The sequence below is a fragment of the Melanotaenia boesemani genome, chromosome 22 (genome assembly GCF_017639745.1).
Source record: "Melanotaenia boesemani isolate fMelBoe1 chromosome 22, fMelBoe1.pri, whole genome shotgun sequence".
NCBI lineage: Eukaryota > Metazoa > Chordata > Actinopteri > Atheriniformes > Melanotaeniidae > Melanotaenia > Melanotaenia boesemani.
Genome location: NC_055703.1, coordinates 17,467,659 through 17,487,111, shown reverse-complemented (window position 1 = coordinate 17,487,111; position 19,453 = coordinate 17,467,659). Strand labels below are relative to the sequence as shown.

Genomic DNA, 19,453 nt, shown 5'->3' with positions numbered 1-19,453 from the left:
AAAGAAATTCTTTGCTTGTTGTGTGTTCAACCAAAATTTTACATTGCCCCCTACTGCTTAAAAACGGTATTACAATTTTCTCAAGACGTTATGTATACTTTTTGATACTAATATGAAATTCAGAATAAGGTTAGTATTATTATTTTTGTAAAATAAAAAAAAAATAAAAAAAATATATATATATTTAAATTTACGCACTACCACATGACAGGAAATAAAAACAAAATTAAAGGTGCATTTTTACTTTTTCAAAACTAATGATAAAGCTTAAAGAAATGCACAAAATAGTGGGCAAATACACATGTTATGTAAGTTGCTTTGTTAAAAAAATAAATAAATAAAAAACAACAAAAGAAAGGTAGTTATAAATAATGTTGAAAAGTGTTAAAGTTCTCCTGTTAAAGGTCACCTTAGTACACTGAGGATCTCCATCACTACTCTTATCAGCCTGACAGTGCAGGAGAGAGGTCAGTTCATCACTCTTCTTTCTTTCTGCTCATCATCCTCCCTTCCCTTCCTTCCTCCATGTCTTACTTAATCAATCAGTGCTGATTCGACCATCATTATCACGGCAGCTACTCTTGCACAATGACAAATAGCACAGATAAGGCTTATTGAGTTAGAACACAGCTTTGAGGAAGTGGGTGTATCCACAAGAGTTAATAATTAATTATTAGAAAATGAGTGTTCTCAGAATTGAGTATTTTGGACTTTAGGTCTGTTTTGTGTGCTAAACGGGGATATATGAATTTACAATAGTACTCTTTCTTATTGAGTAGTTAAAGCAGCAGTCTTTTTCCTTGCCACCTGTGCTGTTTTATCCTTCAATGACACATTAAAATGTACTGTATGTCATTCAACAGAAATGAAGATAAGATCCTTTAGACAGGTTGAATTACACGGCAGCATTTCTCTTGAAAAGGAAGCACATTGTTTGGATACCGCTGCTTATCAGACAGTAATGTCTTCTAGGGAATTCCAGTGTTGTTACTTTTTAGATTTAGCTTAAAGCATGTCAGACCTGCCATGCCTGGAAACCATATTCCAAAGAGGAATAAAAAGGTTCTTGAGTGGCAAGATCTCCTCTGTGATTAATACAAAATACATGTAGAGAAAATGAGAGGTTTGTAGATGAGCAACAAGAAGTGCTTTAACTCCTTCAAAAACTTCTTTGTTAATAAACTGATTTTACATATGTTGTCTCACAAATCTCAAGTTAAAATGTAGTTGCTCTGATGAACTGTGGCCTCCTCTGATGAAATATTGAAGTGAGAAGATGTTTTGGCATCAAAATGTTCCTTTTTCTTTCCCTTCCTCCTCAACTCCAGAAATACACTTAAATGTGCAAAAGGGATCTCTTCCTGTTTGCTCATTTTCTCCAATATGGGTAAAAGGCCTATTGTCCTATTGTTTTTCTTCACAAACAGAGGCGAAAAAAAAAAAAAAAAAAAAAAGGTGTTTAAATGAGTGTTGTGTTGCCTTTTTAGCCCATAGAGAAGTTGTGTCTGTGCACTCATATTTGCCAGAGAGCTGGACTGTGCTGGAGGTGTCCATGCATGAATTACACCTCCTTTTCCCTTTGTTTTCCTCCATTGTCCAGAGTCACCGGTGATCTCTCCCCCATAGACGGAAACACCTGTCTCCTTTGCAGCAGACAAAGAGGGATGACCACCTGTTGTGTTTCACTACGCAGGGTTACCACAAGGTTATCCCATTCAAAAATCTCCACGGTCACACTCCTGTGAAACAACGGTTTTAATTGGTTGTGTTAAGATCTTATATTTTGCACCTGATTTAACAGTAACTGAGAAACCTATTGATCAGACCCAAAGGGGGTGTGCAGATGAAGTACTCGATAAACCTGTTTTATACATTAAGATGAGCTGATACGAGCTTATAAATCACACAAAACCTTTTTCACAAGTCACACCATGTACACATGTAGGATCATACTGAGAGGAGAAAATTGATAATACAAGTTTTCTTTGTCTAAATCAAAATATAAATCAGACTTTTGTACCACAAATATTCTTTTATGTAATTTCATTTTATTTGCCAACAGCTTGCTGATTACATTTTTAATATTTAACCCTCACCCCTTTATCCGACTCCCATACTGGGGTCTGCTTTGCATTCTATTTTTAAGCAGCAACTTGACATTTAAAGAATAAATCATTTAATATGTCATAAACAACTACCATGTCTCTCTGCTGTATACAGGAGAACGTGATACTTTGCAGGGCAGAATTATGAGTCACATTGAAAAGTCATCATTTTTAGTTGGAGGACTTGATATGATGAAAGCTAAATACTAAACTGTAGTCCTCAAAAGGGGAATTTAAACCAATGGGTGATGTCAAAGTAACTAAACTTGTACAGTATGGTTTTACACAAAATAGCAACAAAAGAATTTATACATTCAGTTAGTTGTAAGATAATTCAGTTTAATGTGGCAATTTCTTGAATAGGACACAAACACAGGACACCAAGGTCAGCACAGTCACTCATTTTAATGATAGTAGTCCAAAGTGCTCCAACATGACAAAACAAAAAGGATGCTTTTAAATACTGAGATCACAGGGGACAGTATCTTACTGGCTGTCATTAGCCAGGGCCAGGATAAGAGTGCATGATGTGGCGAGGGATTGGGGGGTGGGACAGTCAGGCCTGTCGCCTCTGATGTCCTCAGACAACAGGATGTTATTGAAGATCCAGGTGGGGAAATTACAGCACACTTGGAAGATGGATGCAACTGCTCTACAAATAAAAGAAAAGCTAAACCCGTTCGGCTGTGCTAGCTTTGGTCTAGCCTATGGCAAAATATGGAGAGTCATTTCACGTGTTAAATATTTAAAAGTAATCGCTATTAGTTTGTTTTGTGAAAACAAGTCCAGAGTTATTTGCAAGTAGTGTCACTTCAGGATAAGAGCTGTGCAATGATTAATACTGTTTTGTCAGTATCTGCTTAGACACACAACTGTGATTTCATTCAGTGGAAAAAAAACATAAATAAAAGCAACAATAAGACTGGGTTAGTCATCCTAAAGAAAACAGAAGTTAGTCATTGTTTGTGCAGACCATGTTGAAAAGGAAAAGAGTGCACTCAGGTTACCCAAAGCTAACTTGTTGAAAGAGCGGTGGATAAAAGAGCTGTTTAAAATAACAAACAATAAAAGAAAAAAAAAAATACATTCAGGTGTTGGGTGTCTTTGTGCATCCACTTTGTTATATTTTATTCTGCCAAAAGTAAAAAGCAAAAAGAAAACCTGACATAGTTCTCTGGAAATAGATATTCATCTTTCAGTCAAAACAGGTTACACTTTGTTTTCTTCCTTGTCAAACTTGTCAGTGCACTTGTTCCAGATTACACTTAAATATCAGCTTTTGTCAAAGTTTCTGTTTGGTGCAGAGATGCCCCCACCTAAACACTGGCATCTACACTAAGCTTCTTGCTTTCATTACTGTGACAAGAAGGAAGTAGTTGGAACAAAAAAGCTAAAATTCAGCAACCATTTCAGAAGCAACTTGTAATCACTTGAGGTAAAGCCTACACTGACCTGAGATACAGAAATGAAATAACAAGTTTCTCATAGTCATTATAATTGTCTACACAACCAGCAAACGTCCGTCATCCCTCTGTACTTTGAACCTTATCTGCTTTGTTTTCTGGGCTTGTCGAAGAAAGAAGAGGAGGAGCAAGAAGTAGAGAAAATGAATACAGTTTGCGTGCAGACAGATATTCCCCTTTTAAAATGCAAAACAAATACATGTGTGTGCATGCCCTGTAATTTTGCAGTTGACATGTGCACTTACAGTGAGGCTAAGGGACCCTGTTAATAACTGGGGCAGGTATCACAGGAGACAGGTGGAGGACAAGGCTGTCTGACTAGTCCAATAAAGGAAAGGTCTGGTGTGTGTGTGTGTTTGTTGCATAATTGTGAGGCAGACAGAGATATGTCAACAGACACAGTGGCACCTGGTGATGTCAGTGCTGTTGTCACTGGGTGGTGGAAAATTCTCCTTTTTATTATGGACACTATCTCGATGGTTTTCTAGGAACAGGAAATTACAATATTGCTTTAACTCTTTCATCAACATTAAATTCTTACATACAGAGAAGCTGATGATTTTAGAAAACAGGTGTTTTTTTTTCATTATCAACGTTTTGGTTAATTGGAAGCACGGGCTTTCTGAAAACCTAATGGTTACATGATTGTAGATTTCCCCATGGGCCATTGTGAGCGCTATTCTGAGTAATTTCGGTTTATTAGTCAACCACAAGTAATAAAAGTGAAGTTCACAGAGCAGTAGCTGCATCAAGTCAAAGATAAGACATATAGTGGGTAGATTAAAAAAAAAAAGAGAGAATTGTGAGCCAATTCTCTGTGATGATGACAAATTAGATCTGTTTGTGCCAGAACTGAAAAAATAAATCCAAATAACAACATGTTGCTATTTAATATTTTAATTTTGTTTCTTACTGTTATTGTCTTTAAGCTATATCTTTAAGCTAAACTCTACTCAGCTAAGCTAAGCTAATATATGCTGGACATGAATATGTTTATATTTCTCCTAATTGCCTAATAACTATGTCAAATGCGCACAGTGAGTTTAGCTAAGAGTAAGACTGACCAATTAAACTCCAGAAAAGTCCGGTTGCATCTGTTTAGTGTAAGTAAATGTCCTAAAAACAATAGAAAATCTACAAACTCTGACAGTGGTTTCTATCTTTACATTGAAGTTGTCAATTTTTATTTGATGTTTGTATTGAAGTTGTCTGCTTATTACTAAAATCCCCACAGATTCAAACAATATAGACTCATGAAGTGGATAGAAAAGCTGTCTCCTAGCCTATCTATGTGAGAATGAGAGCATTACTTGCCAGTGAAATCTACTTGGCTCCTTACACCATCATGTTTGATGGAGTAGCGCTGCTTTGCTAACAGGGTAAACTTAAATACAGATATATTAAAAGAAAAAAAATTTGTCCATTTGGCTTTTAATAATTAAAGAGCAGTCAAGGTGAGATGTATGCCAGTATCAGTTACTGCAGTGCAAGGGATGCCACTTGCACAAAACACACACACACCCACACACACAGAATAAAGGAATATGCATTCTTCTACACACATACACCCAAACATATTGTATTAGGTCAGGGATTAGGGTTCAAAGCTGGCCTTCCTGTGTAGCTTTATTTGTGATTTTAGTAAGGGAGTTATGTGTGTATGGTTGTGTGTGAGAGAGATAGAGCTAGTGTTAGGGAAAACTCTACCAAGTGCCAGCATGGATCAGATTCTATATGTACAATGATCATCCAGAAATAAGGCATGAATCTGGAAGCCCTGAAGATGGCTGACCAGACATACAGTCTGTAAACAAGCATAAATAAATGTCTAAATGCTGCAGCAGTTCATTTCTTTCAGTTTGGATGAACATTTTAAGTTTATGACACTTAATAGGAGGTGCCTGTTCGCGTGAGCAAGCATGTTAACAAATTTGTGTGCATCCTTCCCGGATGACGCTTCCCTCTGTTGGTCATTATTATGGTCTGGCTTAGTAACCAAGAGGAAAACAAAACAATGTCAGGGCCCTGTTATACATTCAGGTGTGGATGTTCTCACACTTCCTCTGTTACAAAGCTACAGACTAACTTTCTCTCTCTCTCTCTCTTACATTATACTTCAAGTTTAATCAAATTTAGTACTGCCACTCATAAATATTTTACTCAAAATGTACATGCTGTTTACAGAGCGAAGTATCTGCAGGATTTATTTTATTTTTTACTTAAACTCAATTAAAAGGAAAACCACACAGTGGTAACACTTTACATCGGTATTAGTGACTGACTGACTGACAAACAGGCGAGGCAGAACTTAAAGCAAGTGTGGGAAAAAAAGAAAGCCTTCACTTGAGACCAAATACCCAGAAAGGATGTTTTTTTTTTTAAGTATGATGAAATCATTGGTCAACCACAGTGAGTCAAGTTCTCAAGGCAGGATTGTAACTCAGATTAACCAAGAAGTAACAGTAAAATCATTAGATTTTTTATAGGGCGGTGTATTTTTTACAAAATAGAGACTTAGATGCGTGTCTGCATAGAAATACAGTATATATATATATATATATATATATATATATATATACTTTAATGGTAACAAACTGTCCGTGATATAGTAGATGTTATTTTTCTCCAAAATCAACATGTTGAATTTAACTGTGAAATCAAGTGAACAGTGTTGTTGTCAAACATGATTAGTACCACTACAAGGATTTTGGGTAATAACAGGAGTGGTTGATGAGGACCAACACTACATAGGCTTTGACAAACCTCTTGTCAGTCCATGATCTCCTTACTTAGCAATGTGTGAGTCAGAAAACCAGGCCATTCTGGATAAGTGATGAATCAATGGACATTACTCTTATCAACTTGAGTCTACCAATCCCAGCAGCACCAGCAAGTACTGTGGCCTTGTCAGTTGAGTTAATTCAATTATATTTTATTTCTGACATCAGAATATACAACTTTCCAGTGTGAAACTTGTTTTCTGCAGTGAAACTGTGGTTAATGGTTAAATACTTGATCTCAAACTTCAATGAAATATCCCTTTATATCATTGCAAACGAGTACATTATCAAGATGTTTACAATTAATTAACTGCCCCTTTAGATAACATAATAAACAACCTGAAATTTGTTCAGAAAAATTATTTTGCCTCAGTTTATCTTTTATTAGAGAAACTTTTAAAGGCTACAGTTATTTTAAATGTACATGCCTGCTCATTTTAAATACATGTACATTTATATGCACATTCCTTTTAAATATACATTTCCACATCTGTGTTGTAATATTGAGTCCCTGAACTGACTCACCTCATGAGATATATTAACCACAAAGACATATAACAAGTTATCTCTTGCAGGCTCCTCAACCTTTCACTGGAGTTGCCCAGAAGCTAAAGATAAAGTAAAGCTTTACTTTTACTTTCAGATGTAAGGTTTTTGATACGAGCTACACATAAGAAGAATTGATTGTAAAAAACATTTAACCAAAAGTCAACTGCAGACAGCTTAAACTGGATCCAGTATCTTTTCTAAAAAGTCTTCCGAACATTAACATTAGTATATAAACATCTACCGATTATAAGCTTGGTGTCTGGACGTATTTTTCCAAGGAAATTATTTTACATCCCTGGATTTCTTATAAACACTCACCACTGGATTTCCTGATCTGTCTAATCTGTATCTGGGTTGGTGAGGAAACGTAGGTTCTTTCTCTTTCCACGATGTCTGCTGTGGCGACTGATATGTAATGCTTGTGTTGGTTCCTTCTGTTGTATTTCTTTTCTTTCTTGAATTAACAAAAGTCAAACTGTGGTAATCAGAAAATAATAAAGAAAAACACCAAAGTTAACTGAAGGAGCCTCAAAATATTTGGTGAACCCCTTTATATGAAAATTATTTCTTTGAAATCCAATACTTAACATCCCCCCTCCCACCCAGAAATACTGTACTATTTATACAGGTGAACACCTGACTTGAATGTTAGAAAACAGGTGTCCTTTCTGAGTTCATGTGTGTTTACAGACACGTCTGCATCCTTGCTGTGATGTCAGTGGTGATCATTCACAGGTTACAAGCATCCATATGTGGGTCAGCTGAGTGTAGTGATAGTGTTTTCTCCTCGTCTCTGTGGGTGGTTTCCTCAGGATTCAAAAAGACATCTGTTGTGAAGTGGAGCAGAATTCCTCTTAGCCCTGAAACCATGATAATAACTCTTGGCCTGTCAACACGGGATCATCTAGCAATTGAGAGGAGACGGTTGGTGGACTCGGTGGGTGGTGGCTGTAGTACAGTGCTGACATTCAGCTACATTCACACCTGAAATGAATGAGAGGGCAGAAAAAGATGGATTAAGACATTGTACATAACATTCATTAAGTTAACACTGCTTCTGTCATGTCAATAAAGCTTATCTGACCTCAATCAAACTGTCAAAGGCCGGAGGAAATGCACATGCAAATGAATGATTTCTCAACCACAAGCTTAAAAGAAAACTGTTCTGGATAATGGAGGGCAAAGGAAATCACTTAAAAACATGAAATGAATGGGGAAACTGACAGGTTGATGACAGTACAACCTAGAAGGGGAAAACATTGGGGTACAATGGTGAGAGTACAATAGCGTGACAACAAGATAGTTCTACATTTTTTCTTTGAGTCAGCTGTTAAACTTTAAGAAAGAGAGAAGTGGAAGCTGCGTTGAACATTTAAGCTGTAATGGGTTATAAATATCTTTGGCTTCGTTCTTAAGGGGAGGTGAAAAGGAAAGAGTGTTCGCCCTTTAGTCCTCCTGCGAGAAATGACCTGAGGCAGGTGTAGACTTAAACATGGAAATTACAGAGCTAAAGCTACCTATGCCTTTTACAGAGGCCCCAAATACCACTCATGGCCAGAGTACAAGGCGGTTTGTACGTTCAAGTTTCATCCATATAATAAACTTCTGGCTTTCTATTTTCAATGTACTGTACTTAAAAAAAATTCTTGAAAGAAATTGGAAATTAGAAAGCATTTAAGTTATATTTTTTAAATAACCAGTCCCATATTGAATGATGTTCAACAAAATTCCATATATTTCTCTGTTAAGGTGGATATGGACATACTGTATCATGTGCATCACCTGCACTGCATTCCCAAACTGCAAATAAAACGTAGACAAATCCATTGTGATGCCAGTCACTGGCTTGAGAATTGTTCTTTTTAGAGCTGTAATGATTACATTTGGACAAGAAGGTGGAATATCTTTGAGGACAAGTATCTAATGAATTAGGGAGTTATTTTCGGATTGAGCTCCACCATGCTGAATCTAAGTAATGAGGCCATAGCAGCATGTGAAAAAAAAATATTTACTTATTTTATTAGAAAAACAGATGCATTTTGAATAAGTCTGTTAGAGGTTAAAATGCTAAAAGCCAACAGTGGCACAGCTCTCTATGGCTTCTGTGGTGGTATTGTGCATCTGTGTAGGTTTCATGTGCAACAGCAGATAAAAAAAATACCCAAGTCCCTCACTAAGCTTGTTAATGTTGAGCTTTATTTAAACACATTACAATTCTTTAACATTTCTGCTGTATCTGAAAATCTATTCAGCACCCTGCCACTCTAAATATGCAGCCTAAAACAACCTCCAACTAAACACACTGGTATATAAACCCACCCTCGAAAGCATCAACCCACGCATGAATAAAGAGCAATATTGGTTGAAAGACCTTTAAACGACTCAGACTCAAAGTCTGTGTCATTCTATGAATTACTCACACTGCACCTCTGAGTAATAGGTGGAGGGATGATAAGGTCCAGACTGAGGCATTAGAGAGGAAGAGGTGGAGGTAGAGGGGTGAGAAGAGCTGAATAGAAGGTGATGAATGATTTGACTGAAGGCAAGAAGAAAGAACGAAACAGCGAAGGAGAAGTAAATTTTAAATTACATGGTGGCTCATGTCAGCAGTTCTAATTAGTAGCTTGGTCAGGTGTGGTGAGTGGGACAGGAAGCAAGAGAGGAAGGACAAAACACCACAAAGATGAAGGAGAGACACGAGGGACAGAATGCACTTGATATGTAGCAGTTTGTTGTGAACATAGAAGAAAAAATTTGTGGAGAAAGTGAAATGGATAATGAACATAATGAAAACACTCATGAATGGATGTAAAGGCACAATGGTGAGCTTATCAAAGTGAGTCGCGTGTCAAGCACGTGGATAGCACGGCTGAAAATTCAGAAAATACCTGAGCTGACTGGCAGCCTGCCAAAGCAAATGCTGCTTCTGGAGAAATAAACAAGGAAAGAAGAAACGGTCACAGATGCACACACGGAACTGTTCCATTTAACAACACATACACATCTTCACCTCCACTACACCGGACAACTGGTACTTGGCAGATTCACACTGCAATAAATTGCACATAGCAACTTAAATACTTAAAAAATATAGATTTCAAATATGTAATACATAATTAGGTTAGTATGTGCATGACAAAGACTTACTCTAAGCTAATAAGTTATCTTACTTAGAGCATTCAAGAAGGAAAAACATGAAACACCGTAAAGCTACCTTAGTTAGTATTCCAGACAATAATTCAGCATTAATCTTCTTGCAGTGACTTAATGGTTACATAAAACACCTACTTACTGTCCTCCATTTGTTCATTTTAAAGAAAACTTTATTGATAGCAACATTTTTATCTCAAATCAGATGTGCCAAGACAGCATTCTAAGTATTCCAATGACAAAAAAGAACTTTGATTAGTTTTACATAATTACTTTTTATCTTATTTCTTCCTAAAGCTCACATTCAGGAACTGTGTGAGTGAGTCAAACACGCAACTGTTAAGAAGAAATATTTGAGCATACTGCTGTTAATGAAGGAAAATTAAAATGTTTAAATTCAATTACATTTTAGAAGTTTAACTTTACTTAATGACTATGTAATAATGTGCTTCAAGCTTTTAAAACAAGAACCTTTTCAACAACCTGTCCAGACTATTGTATTGTTATTTCTCTTCTTATAAAAAAAAAGAACAAAAACACAAAACTGTTGCTTAACTTTTGCAAATTTTACTTCACACTAAATCATGTCATTGCTGCAGCCTTGACTTCTGAAGGCAGCACAGGTATGTTTCTTTTCCGCATTCAAACAACGAAGGTGACTGTCAGGAAATGAAGATGCATCTGTGTGATCCGTCAGACATAGCTGTGTGACAGCCAGAACAGCCCCCCCGCCGGAGAAAGCAAGCCTCATGCCCCGGGGCAAGAGAGTGACACACACAAACACAAGAGGGAGTCATGGGGAAAAAATATGGGGGAGGAGAGGCACAAGAGGAAAAGGGAGTGTATCTGTCTCTCTTAGACACACACCTTCCCTCCTCCACACTCTAGTGTTCAGTTGCGCAGACACACTTAGGTACACAAGATACTGAGGCTGGGTGAGGCAGAAGAGAAGAGACCGCAAACAGCCACTGGTTGCTCATTGACACTCAAGCTTAAGGAGGGTACAGACAGCCTATCCTATGTGTGGCTCTTCACAAGGCTTCACAGTAAGTGTGCAATATCCATCGCAGACCATTGATCTCAAAGATTAGAGAGATTATATGCTTTGGATTCCTTATTACTACACATTTCTTTTTAAATAGATTAATATCTTTACTGCATCATGGTAAGACTGAGGTAAACTGTGCTTTCTTGAGTCAAACTGTTACATTCTTGCCTGCAAGTCACAGCTGTGCACTTTTGACTCATGTCTTGATTTTCAGAATATAAATTTGTGTGTCTCTAGGTTCAGTGGTTTCAGACTGAGCTGTCACACTTGTGACAGTCATTCCGAGTCAGCTGTGGCGACACACTTCAGAGAAAAATAGGGTGTAATCCATAAATTTGACCAATCTGCACTTTTGTTTGCAGCGCTTGTTTAGTCTTTATTCGGTGCTCTCCCACAGAATAAAGTTGCTGTAATTTGTTATTGGAGCAGTGTCAGTGTTGTATGACTTTCAAGAGATTTTGGATTTAACTGTCTTCTCTTTGTAACGCTGAAATATCATTTTAGAATTCCCATGTTTCACTTAGTCTTTGACTGATTTGAGTTGTGTTTAACCTCTGATCAAGAGGGAAGTTAAGTCACATAATTACGAAATATTACCAAGCACAGAGCTTATCAATCCCTGTCAAACTGGCAAACTGATGAGTCCAAAAGGAAGCGCTGTGAATTGTCTTTTAATCACAGCATCTTCTTCTTACTGTCTCACCGTCATATTTTACTATTTCATTCTATCAGTCAGTGTATCCTGCTTTTTTAAGGGCTTAGTTACCTGACAATCTCTGTAAGAAGGGAGAGAAAGACAACAAGGAACAGAGAGAAAGAGAAAGAAAGTTTGGACTTGGCCAAGAGCCAAGTCTTAGTCAGTTCAGAGGAAGTCTGGTTGATTCACTGGGAGTGCTTGTTTCCTTGTGAAAGTGGTCCCGCTCTGGGGCTGACGTGCAAAGAAACCTCCTTTATAGCCTCGGGGTTGTGATTGGGAGAGTCACAGGATGTATGGGACAGTGAGGCCAATGGGGCAGTGAGCATGTAGGTTCCACTTTGAAGTTTGTTTGTCCGGTAGCAGCAGCTGATGGGAAAGTTAGATTCTTCATGTCCAGCTTACCGCTGCCTCCTCTACGATAAGTCTCTTTTCACACTCTGGGACCTAATTTTAGTTCCATTGAAAACTTGACTTCCTTTTAAACAACAGCTGTTCTTTGTATTCAGAGTATTGTTTGCCCTTAAAAAAATGTTGTAAAATGTGTTTGCCATTAGCAACAAAATTCCTGAAGAAATGTTAAAGATGCAGCTATATCACTCCATGTTTTTAATAACGTGGGTTTTTTATATATTTCACAGCATTTTCCCTGACTTTACGGGTCGTCTTTTCTATAGGCCTCCTCGTCTGAATGCACCACAGCCATGTTAACCTCAGAGAGGTCTCCACAAAGCATAGGAGTCACCACTGCAGCAATGTCAGAATTGCAGGATGTAGATGTAAATGTTGCATCATGGAGCGAGGCAGACTTTGAGGAGAAGTGCACTTACATTGTGAAGGACTACCCACTGGAAGAAGAGTCTGAAAACCATGGCAAGACGCGGGCAGAGAGATCCCTACCCAGAAACCTTGCCCTGAAACACTCCCACAACTCAAAAGAGGTAAATAAGCCCCACCCTCAAAATTTGTAAGAGTTTTAACAAGTTTTTTCCCTCTTTATCTTTTTAAACTACACAGTAAAATCACAAAATCAAAAATAACTATGCATATGTGCAGTAGTTGTTTATGTCTTTAGAGACTGCCAACTCCTTGCGTCACTCCAACATCCTTCCACTCTCATCCATCCTTAGACAGGAAGTACTTGACTTGTTGTCTAATTTGAGCCTTTCCTTTTTGCTATGTGTGCATTGAGGCAAATATGCAGACAATAGCCAAACCCCTCTAAACTCAGCGTGAGGACTCTGTGATTAGCAGCTATCTTACATTCCCATCCCTTTGTTCCAACAGAAAATTACACTTCAATGTAAAGTTGAGGGCTAATAATATTGATACCACTGTAAATAATATTTTAAATGACAATAGTTTGCTTGCAATTAGATGGACATGAACTAGGAAATCACTGTGTGTTATAAGCATGATAGAAGATTGTCCTCATGGGACCACTCATGAAAAGGAAACCCAAGATGAAGGTTGAGTCTGTAGATAAAGGATGCCATTTAGATCACAGAGAGTAGCCTTGCTGTCTGCAGTTAAATACCTGCATCACCACTTTGACCTTTAAATAAGACAAGTTTCAAGTGTGGTTGACATTAAAGAACAGCATTTATTTCAGTAATCTGCAACACAAGGGGCTTCAAATTAAGCTAACCAACAAAGCTGTTAAAAACAAGGGTTAGACTAGGTTAATAAAGTAGAATTAAACTGCTTTGCAGCTAATCCAGCGACATATACTGTGCAAGCATTACTCTAAGATAAAAGAGAGAATACATAGCCATTGCTTAAGGGCTTTTGATTTTTGAGCATAGAGCTAAAGGTGCAGTTAACTGGTCGGGTGTGACCATGACATCTTATCCACTCTTCCTCAGCCTGGAGGCTTGATAAAGACGGGTGAGTTTCACACCTGGAGGTAACAGAACAAGAGTAGTGGTAAAATTTTAATATGGTAGAGAAACTGAAGATAACTTGAGTGACTTGCTCATAAAATATTCAGCACGTGAAAGGAAGAACACATTGTGTCACAGCTTTAAAAAATTATCATTTTTATGGGAAAGCTTTATCCTGACAGCCAACATAATATAAAAACAATGAGAGCAAACAGCTGAATTGTGTTTTTTTTTTTTTCTTCTCAGTAATTCTCAATAGACAACTTTCTATAGAATTGACACTATTCTTTTACTTTCTTTGTACTTACCACAAAGAAGCAGGATGGAAGATGGAAAGTCTGATAAGTCTGGCTATATAATCTTATCCCTCTAATGATGTGATTCAACTCAGGGTGCCTCTTCAGGCCTCCAATTTGTGAAGTAGTCCGATGTTTAATGTTTCTGTGTCCTCCTTATTGTACAGGTGCTCGGGGTGGCCAGTAAGGAGCTGATTCCCAAGGGGACGCGTTTTGGCCCTTTCATTGGGAAACGCTACACCAATGAAAAACTGCTGAAAGACGCTAACAGAAAGTACTTCTGGAGAGTAAGTAGCTAACATGTGAGACTGTGGAATTTTGTACTTGGAGGTGAAATGCTAAGATTGCATGTTTCAAAACTGTTCACATTGTGCAGCTCCAGCTGGATATGCTACTGTGGCTGTAGCATGGCACAGGTTAGCAGTTGAGGTCAATGACTGACATCCTGTTAAAACAGGCTCTGTTTGCCAATGCTTCCGTGTCGCATAACATTTCTCCAGCAAATGGACTTGAATGTGCATGTGCTGTGTTCAGTGCACCGTTATCTTAGTTCACACAAATACACACACACACACACACAGCTGTTTGGTTTCAGTGACGCAGCAATTCTCATCTCTCTCCGCTTCTCTCAGCAGTGGTATCACTGCCAGTAAATACACCATACACATGTCCGCACTTCTCCAGATTCACAAACTCTCACACTGACTAAGCGAGGAAGTGGCTTTAAGCCCGAGAGCTGTGATGTTTCAAATCAGCAGCATCAGGGCAACTTCCATTACCCGCATGCTCCTGTGTAATTCTGCAGTTTAGAGTCAGCAGCCTTGAAATAATGCAACCCTAACCAAACCTTGCAACAGCCATAACACAAACTATGTGTTAGCCATGACTCAAGAAAACCCCCTATCTTCACAATTTTGGACAGTATAAAAGAGTGGAAGAAGACAACTCCAAAACAAATGTGATTGCTGAAAGTAGAGTGGGTGAGATACCAATACTATGATCCAGTCATACAGAGAAATTCTTGTTCAGTGATACTTTCATAACTCTGAATGACTTGCCTGCCACAAATACCCACAGTACAATGTCAGCTGAAAGAATATGCAGGATTTACCATAAGAGCATTAAAAAAACTGAGATATCATAGCTTCAGAAACACAGCTGATCTGTCGTCATTAACAGATTCATCTCTCATCTCTTTATGGTTTGCTTTCACACAATAGGTCTTCTTGAACGGGCACTTACACCACATCCTGGATGGTTTGGATGAGGAGCACAGCAACTGGATGCGATATGTCAACCCAGCACGAGCAGTGGAGGAACAGAACCTGGTTGCATGCCAGAATGGCTTGGAAATCTTCTTCTACACTATTAAACCTCTTCAGCCAGGCCAAGAGCTTCTGGTGTGGTACTGCTCTGAATTTGCCCAGCGCTGCAACTACCCTCCACTGGGACAACTGGCTGTTAACAAAAATGGTAAGTGTGTGTGATATCTGCAACTACCCATAGCTGATGTTAACGGAAACCATCCCCAAGACCATGTTTTGAGACATATCTGGTTTGGACTGTCAGTGTGAAAGCTTCCTGTCAAAGTGCTGACTGACTGCTACACTCTTTGTGTGGTTGTTTAAGAAGTTACTCAGTCACACCCATGGCTCCTTTGTTAAAGCAGAGCACAAAAGAGGATAGTAGAGTCCTGAAAGTAGAGAGGGGTCGTCTACAGGTGCAGCCACCATAGCAGAGTAAGATGAGACAAATTTCAGGACTTTCTGCAATGTTTCAGCTTCCACTTTTCAAACACTGTAGAATGCTCATTCATGAACGAAACATTTGGCTTGCACTTACAAATAGTGCTAGCTGAGAAATCACATACACCAAAATATTAATTTACACACACACACACACACACAAACACACACACTAGTAACTGATGGAGGTGCTGACTGCACTCTGGCAAGACTCCATGTATTTATTTGGTTCTTAAAGAGGAAGAGAGGTGGGAAGCGGTTCACTGACTACTTGAACTTCCTGACAAGGTGACCCGTTGACAGACTGATATCTCATTGAGTGTTGGTTCTTTGTTTGCTGATAGTTAGGCTCTCCGGAGACAGAATAGGGGCAGGGTACAAGGGAGTGAAGCGAAGATAAGGATTGCTCCGTTAAACATGGGTTGATGTTAAACTGTGCCCAAAAGTAGGTGCAATGCACATGCATACCATTATATTTTGTCTTTATCTATTTGTCAGCTTAAGTCATTTTGTCCCAAGTGGAGTTGTCCAAATAAGTTTAAATCTCTTTAATCTCTGAATTGCGACTAGTCAAATTTTTATTCCATCTATTTAAAGTCTGGGTGAAATCTATGGCGCATAATTAATTTTGAGATGAAAAGTTGTTTCTTGTATCCTGCGCTACCTCTGGTAGAAAATACACTTAGAACTGCACTGCCGTCTAATGGAGATAACATACTGTATTCACTGACTTAATGCTATCTGCATCCTGATCCGACCCCTTTGTTTTGCTTCCGGAGTCCTCTTTCATGGAGTTCAAGGGTTTGAGAGAGTCAGACACCTGATAAAATACAAATGTAATGCTTTTAGAATAAATCATTTTGTTGGACAGGAGTAGCTGCTTTTGAAAGTGAAAATGTTTCAAGATTTAAACAATGAATGCATTTGAATGATAATAATATTAGTATGTGACACTGAATGGAACTATATGCTGGTTTCTGATGTCATCTCCTTACTGTTTATTTGTCTAACAGAACAGAATGAGGTCCATGAGAAGACTACAGGAAAACGAGGACACACCGTCTCTGAGATCCTCCGGGCGGAGCCTTCCAAAACTATGTCCACCTTTCACAGATCTCTGGATGGTGCTCTATCTCAGATTAATGCTCCAACAGTTTTTCCCTTGTGTCCCAGTGTCATCTACCCAATTCAGTCCTTATCAGAAGACACCCATGGCCACAAATATGAATCTCTGCTATCATTGCCATCCTGCAGCCCTCCTCCTGCCAAAAGGCCAGCACTAAGCAAGCCTATCCCCACACATTTGCACTTCACCTTTCAGCACAGTCAGGACTCTGTTAAAGTCAAACCTTCCGAAGAGACATCTATGCCAGATTATTTCCAGCCTGCTCTCAGGTATGGTCCCTATCTACTGCCTCACTACTCCATTGGCTTTCTACCTCATTCACACCCATTCCACAGTGATCAGTTTAAGCATCTGTCATCTAATTTCTTGCCTTTTGACAACTATGCACATCTACATCCTTTCGCAAGTGGATGCAAAGACTTGACAAATGTGCGATCTGATTCCAAACAAGACCTCATTCTTTCACCAACCAGTGAACACAAAGCCAACAAGGACCTTATATCCCAAAGGACAAACTACCTCAGGAACCCTTCAAATGACCTCAAAGATTTTAAACACTCTTCTAGCAGCAATGTTCACACAGACCTCATGATACCAATCAAAGCCAGCGCCTCACCCGTCGACACTGAACTCCATGGAGACATCCCCTCTCTTGTACCTGGAGGACACTCACCACCAGTGGGCATGGCCGCCTCTTCGAACCGCCTTCCTTTCAAACCTACCTCGGCCACTCAAAGCAATAGTGAAGATGCAATGGACCTCAGGAGGACAAAGCAAGTAGGGCAGCTTATTGGCTACAAAACCCTGTCCTACCCTCTCACCAGGCAGAATGGAAAGATCCGGTATGAGTGCAACATCTGTGGCAAGGTCTTTGGGCAGCTGTCCAACCTCAAGGTGGGTACCTCATCATTATATTAAAGCAAGGTGGAGGAAAAATGCCAACCAGATGGTTTATGGAATAACAAAAAAGCTTGGTATTAAGTTTTTATCAAAATGTGGTTCTCAGGTCCATCTGCGAGTGCACAGTGGTGAGCGTCCTTTTAAGTGTCAGACCTGCAACAAGAACTTCACTCAGCTGGCACACCTTCAAAAACACTATCTGGTTCACACAGGAGAGAAGCCCCATGAGTGCAAGGTAAGACTGCAGCTTTTAAAGTGTTTTACATTTTGGATCTTTGCTAGTTGGAGACTTTTACACACGTAACAAAAGCTATAGAAAAGGACTGAAGATGTCTGCTTTGTTTCTAAACAGGTGTGCCATAAGAGATTTAGTAGCACTAGCAACTTAAAGACCCACCAAAGGCTACACTCGGGTGAGAGGCCTTACCAATGCAAGCTCTGCCCAGCCCGGTTCACTCAGTTCATCCACCTCAAGCTTCACAAACGCCTGCACAGTGAAGAGCGTCCTCACCGCTGTCCTTGCTGTCCCTGTGCTTATCTCCACTACTGCAGCCTGCAGGTGCATCTCCAAGGCTTCTGCCCTCTCTCCCCGTCAGCCTCCCTCAGACACACACCAGAGGAGCTACATCGGATCAACTCAAAGATAGAGAGGTTTGACATGAGTGAGGCTGCAGAGGAGCTCGAAGTAATGGCTGCAGAGGTTGACATGGACAGCAGGAATGTCATTGACCTGATTCAGAAGATAGAGAATACTGTCTCAGTCCACCAGGATGGTACCTGAGAGGAGACTGAGCTGAGTATCTACAGATCAATAAAGGAGTGTTCAGGCGCTAAGCTGCATCATGACAGTCCTATATGTCTGAATCCAACCAGCATCAAGCTGGAGTCAGGCTGAATTTCAACGACTTAAGACTGCATGCTAATCCAACCTAATAATCCTTACGGGTCAACTCAGCAGCTGTCTGTTACTGCCCTATTTGAAGTAAAGCCTTATCTCAATCATGGATTGCCTAGCCTATTCTCTACAGGGACTGCAACTTATGAAGAGTCAAAACTTTGCCACTGTGGCCTGGAAAAAGTGACTTGATCGATTTTATGTCTAAATCTTTGTTAATTTATTAAGTTGATGATTTTAATCTAACATGCATAAAAGCATTGAATTCTAACATTTTCAACTATCTTGTTTTGTATCTCTGGAACATCTTGATGGAACAAAAACTAAACATGTGATTATGCAGAAAAGATTTTACTTTGTGGTTTCATTGTGCGTTATCAAGAGTTCCTGATTATGTGGATATTTATATTGCCCTGATTAAAGTGAAAATGACTGTACAAGCATGACTGTGTATAGTGTAAGTGGGCTAAGTGTTGAAGTGACGACACAGAGGAAACCTCAACTGTTCGTGCATGGCATACATACTTGCCTTTGTGTGAGTGTACTCAGCTCATGTGGGGAGTTGGTGATGCAGATAAACATCCTGTTATGAGTCTTGGGATATTCATCACTGGTAAGTATCAGCAATTTACCTTGAAGAAACATACCCCAGATGAAAATTAGCTCCAATGAGGTCAATGTTCTGAGAATAATTTTACACACGTTTCCATGTTTATTTGACAGTTTCAATATTATTCAGGTGATAGACATTCCACCCCCAAAAGATGACACTGAGACTGTCAGCAACATGACTGGTTGCGTAAAGAGCAATACAGAGAT

The 19,453-nt window shown here is 39.0% G+C and overlaps 1 protein-coding gene across 2 annotated transcripts; it reads left to right on the top strand.

Annotated features, from left to right (window-relative positions):
- Nucleotides 1-10,941: 10,941 nt before the first annotated feature.
- On the top strand, nt 10,942-19,071 carry prdm1c (PR domain containing 1c, with ZNF domain). 2 transcript variants are annotated; one of them, XM_041976677.1, is made up of 7 exons: nt 10,942-11,093; nt 12,467-12,730; nt 14,136-14,255; nt 15,189-15,441; nt 16,727-17,733; nt 17,846-17,974; nt 18,092-19,071. In XM_041976677.1, exons 1-7 carry the CDS (start codon nt 11,067-11,069, stop codon nt 18,518-18,520), a joined length of 2,229 nt encoding a protein of 742 aa, XP_041832611.1. In that variant the 5' UTR covers nt 10,942-11,066; the 3' UTR covers nt 18,521-19,071. The 2 variants fall into 2 exon arrangements, with proteins under 2 accessions (XP_041832611.1, XP_041832612.1); XM_041976678.1 differs by lacking the exon at nt 10,942-11,093 and adding an exon at nt 11,121-11,223.
- Nucleotides 19,072-19,453: the final 382 nt, after the last annotated feature.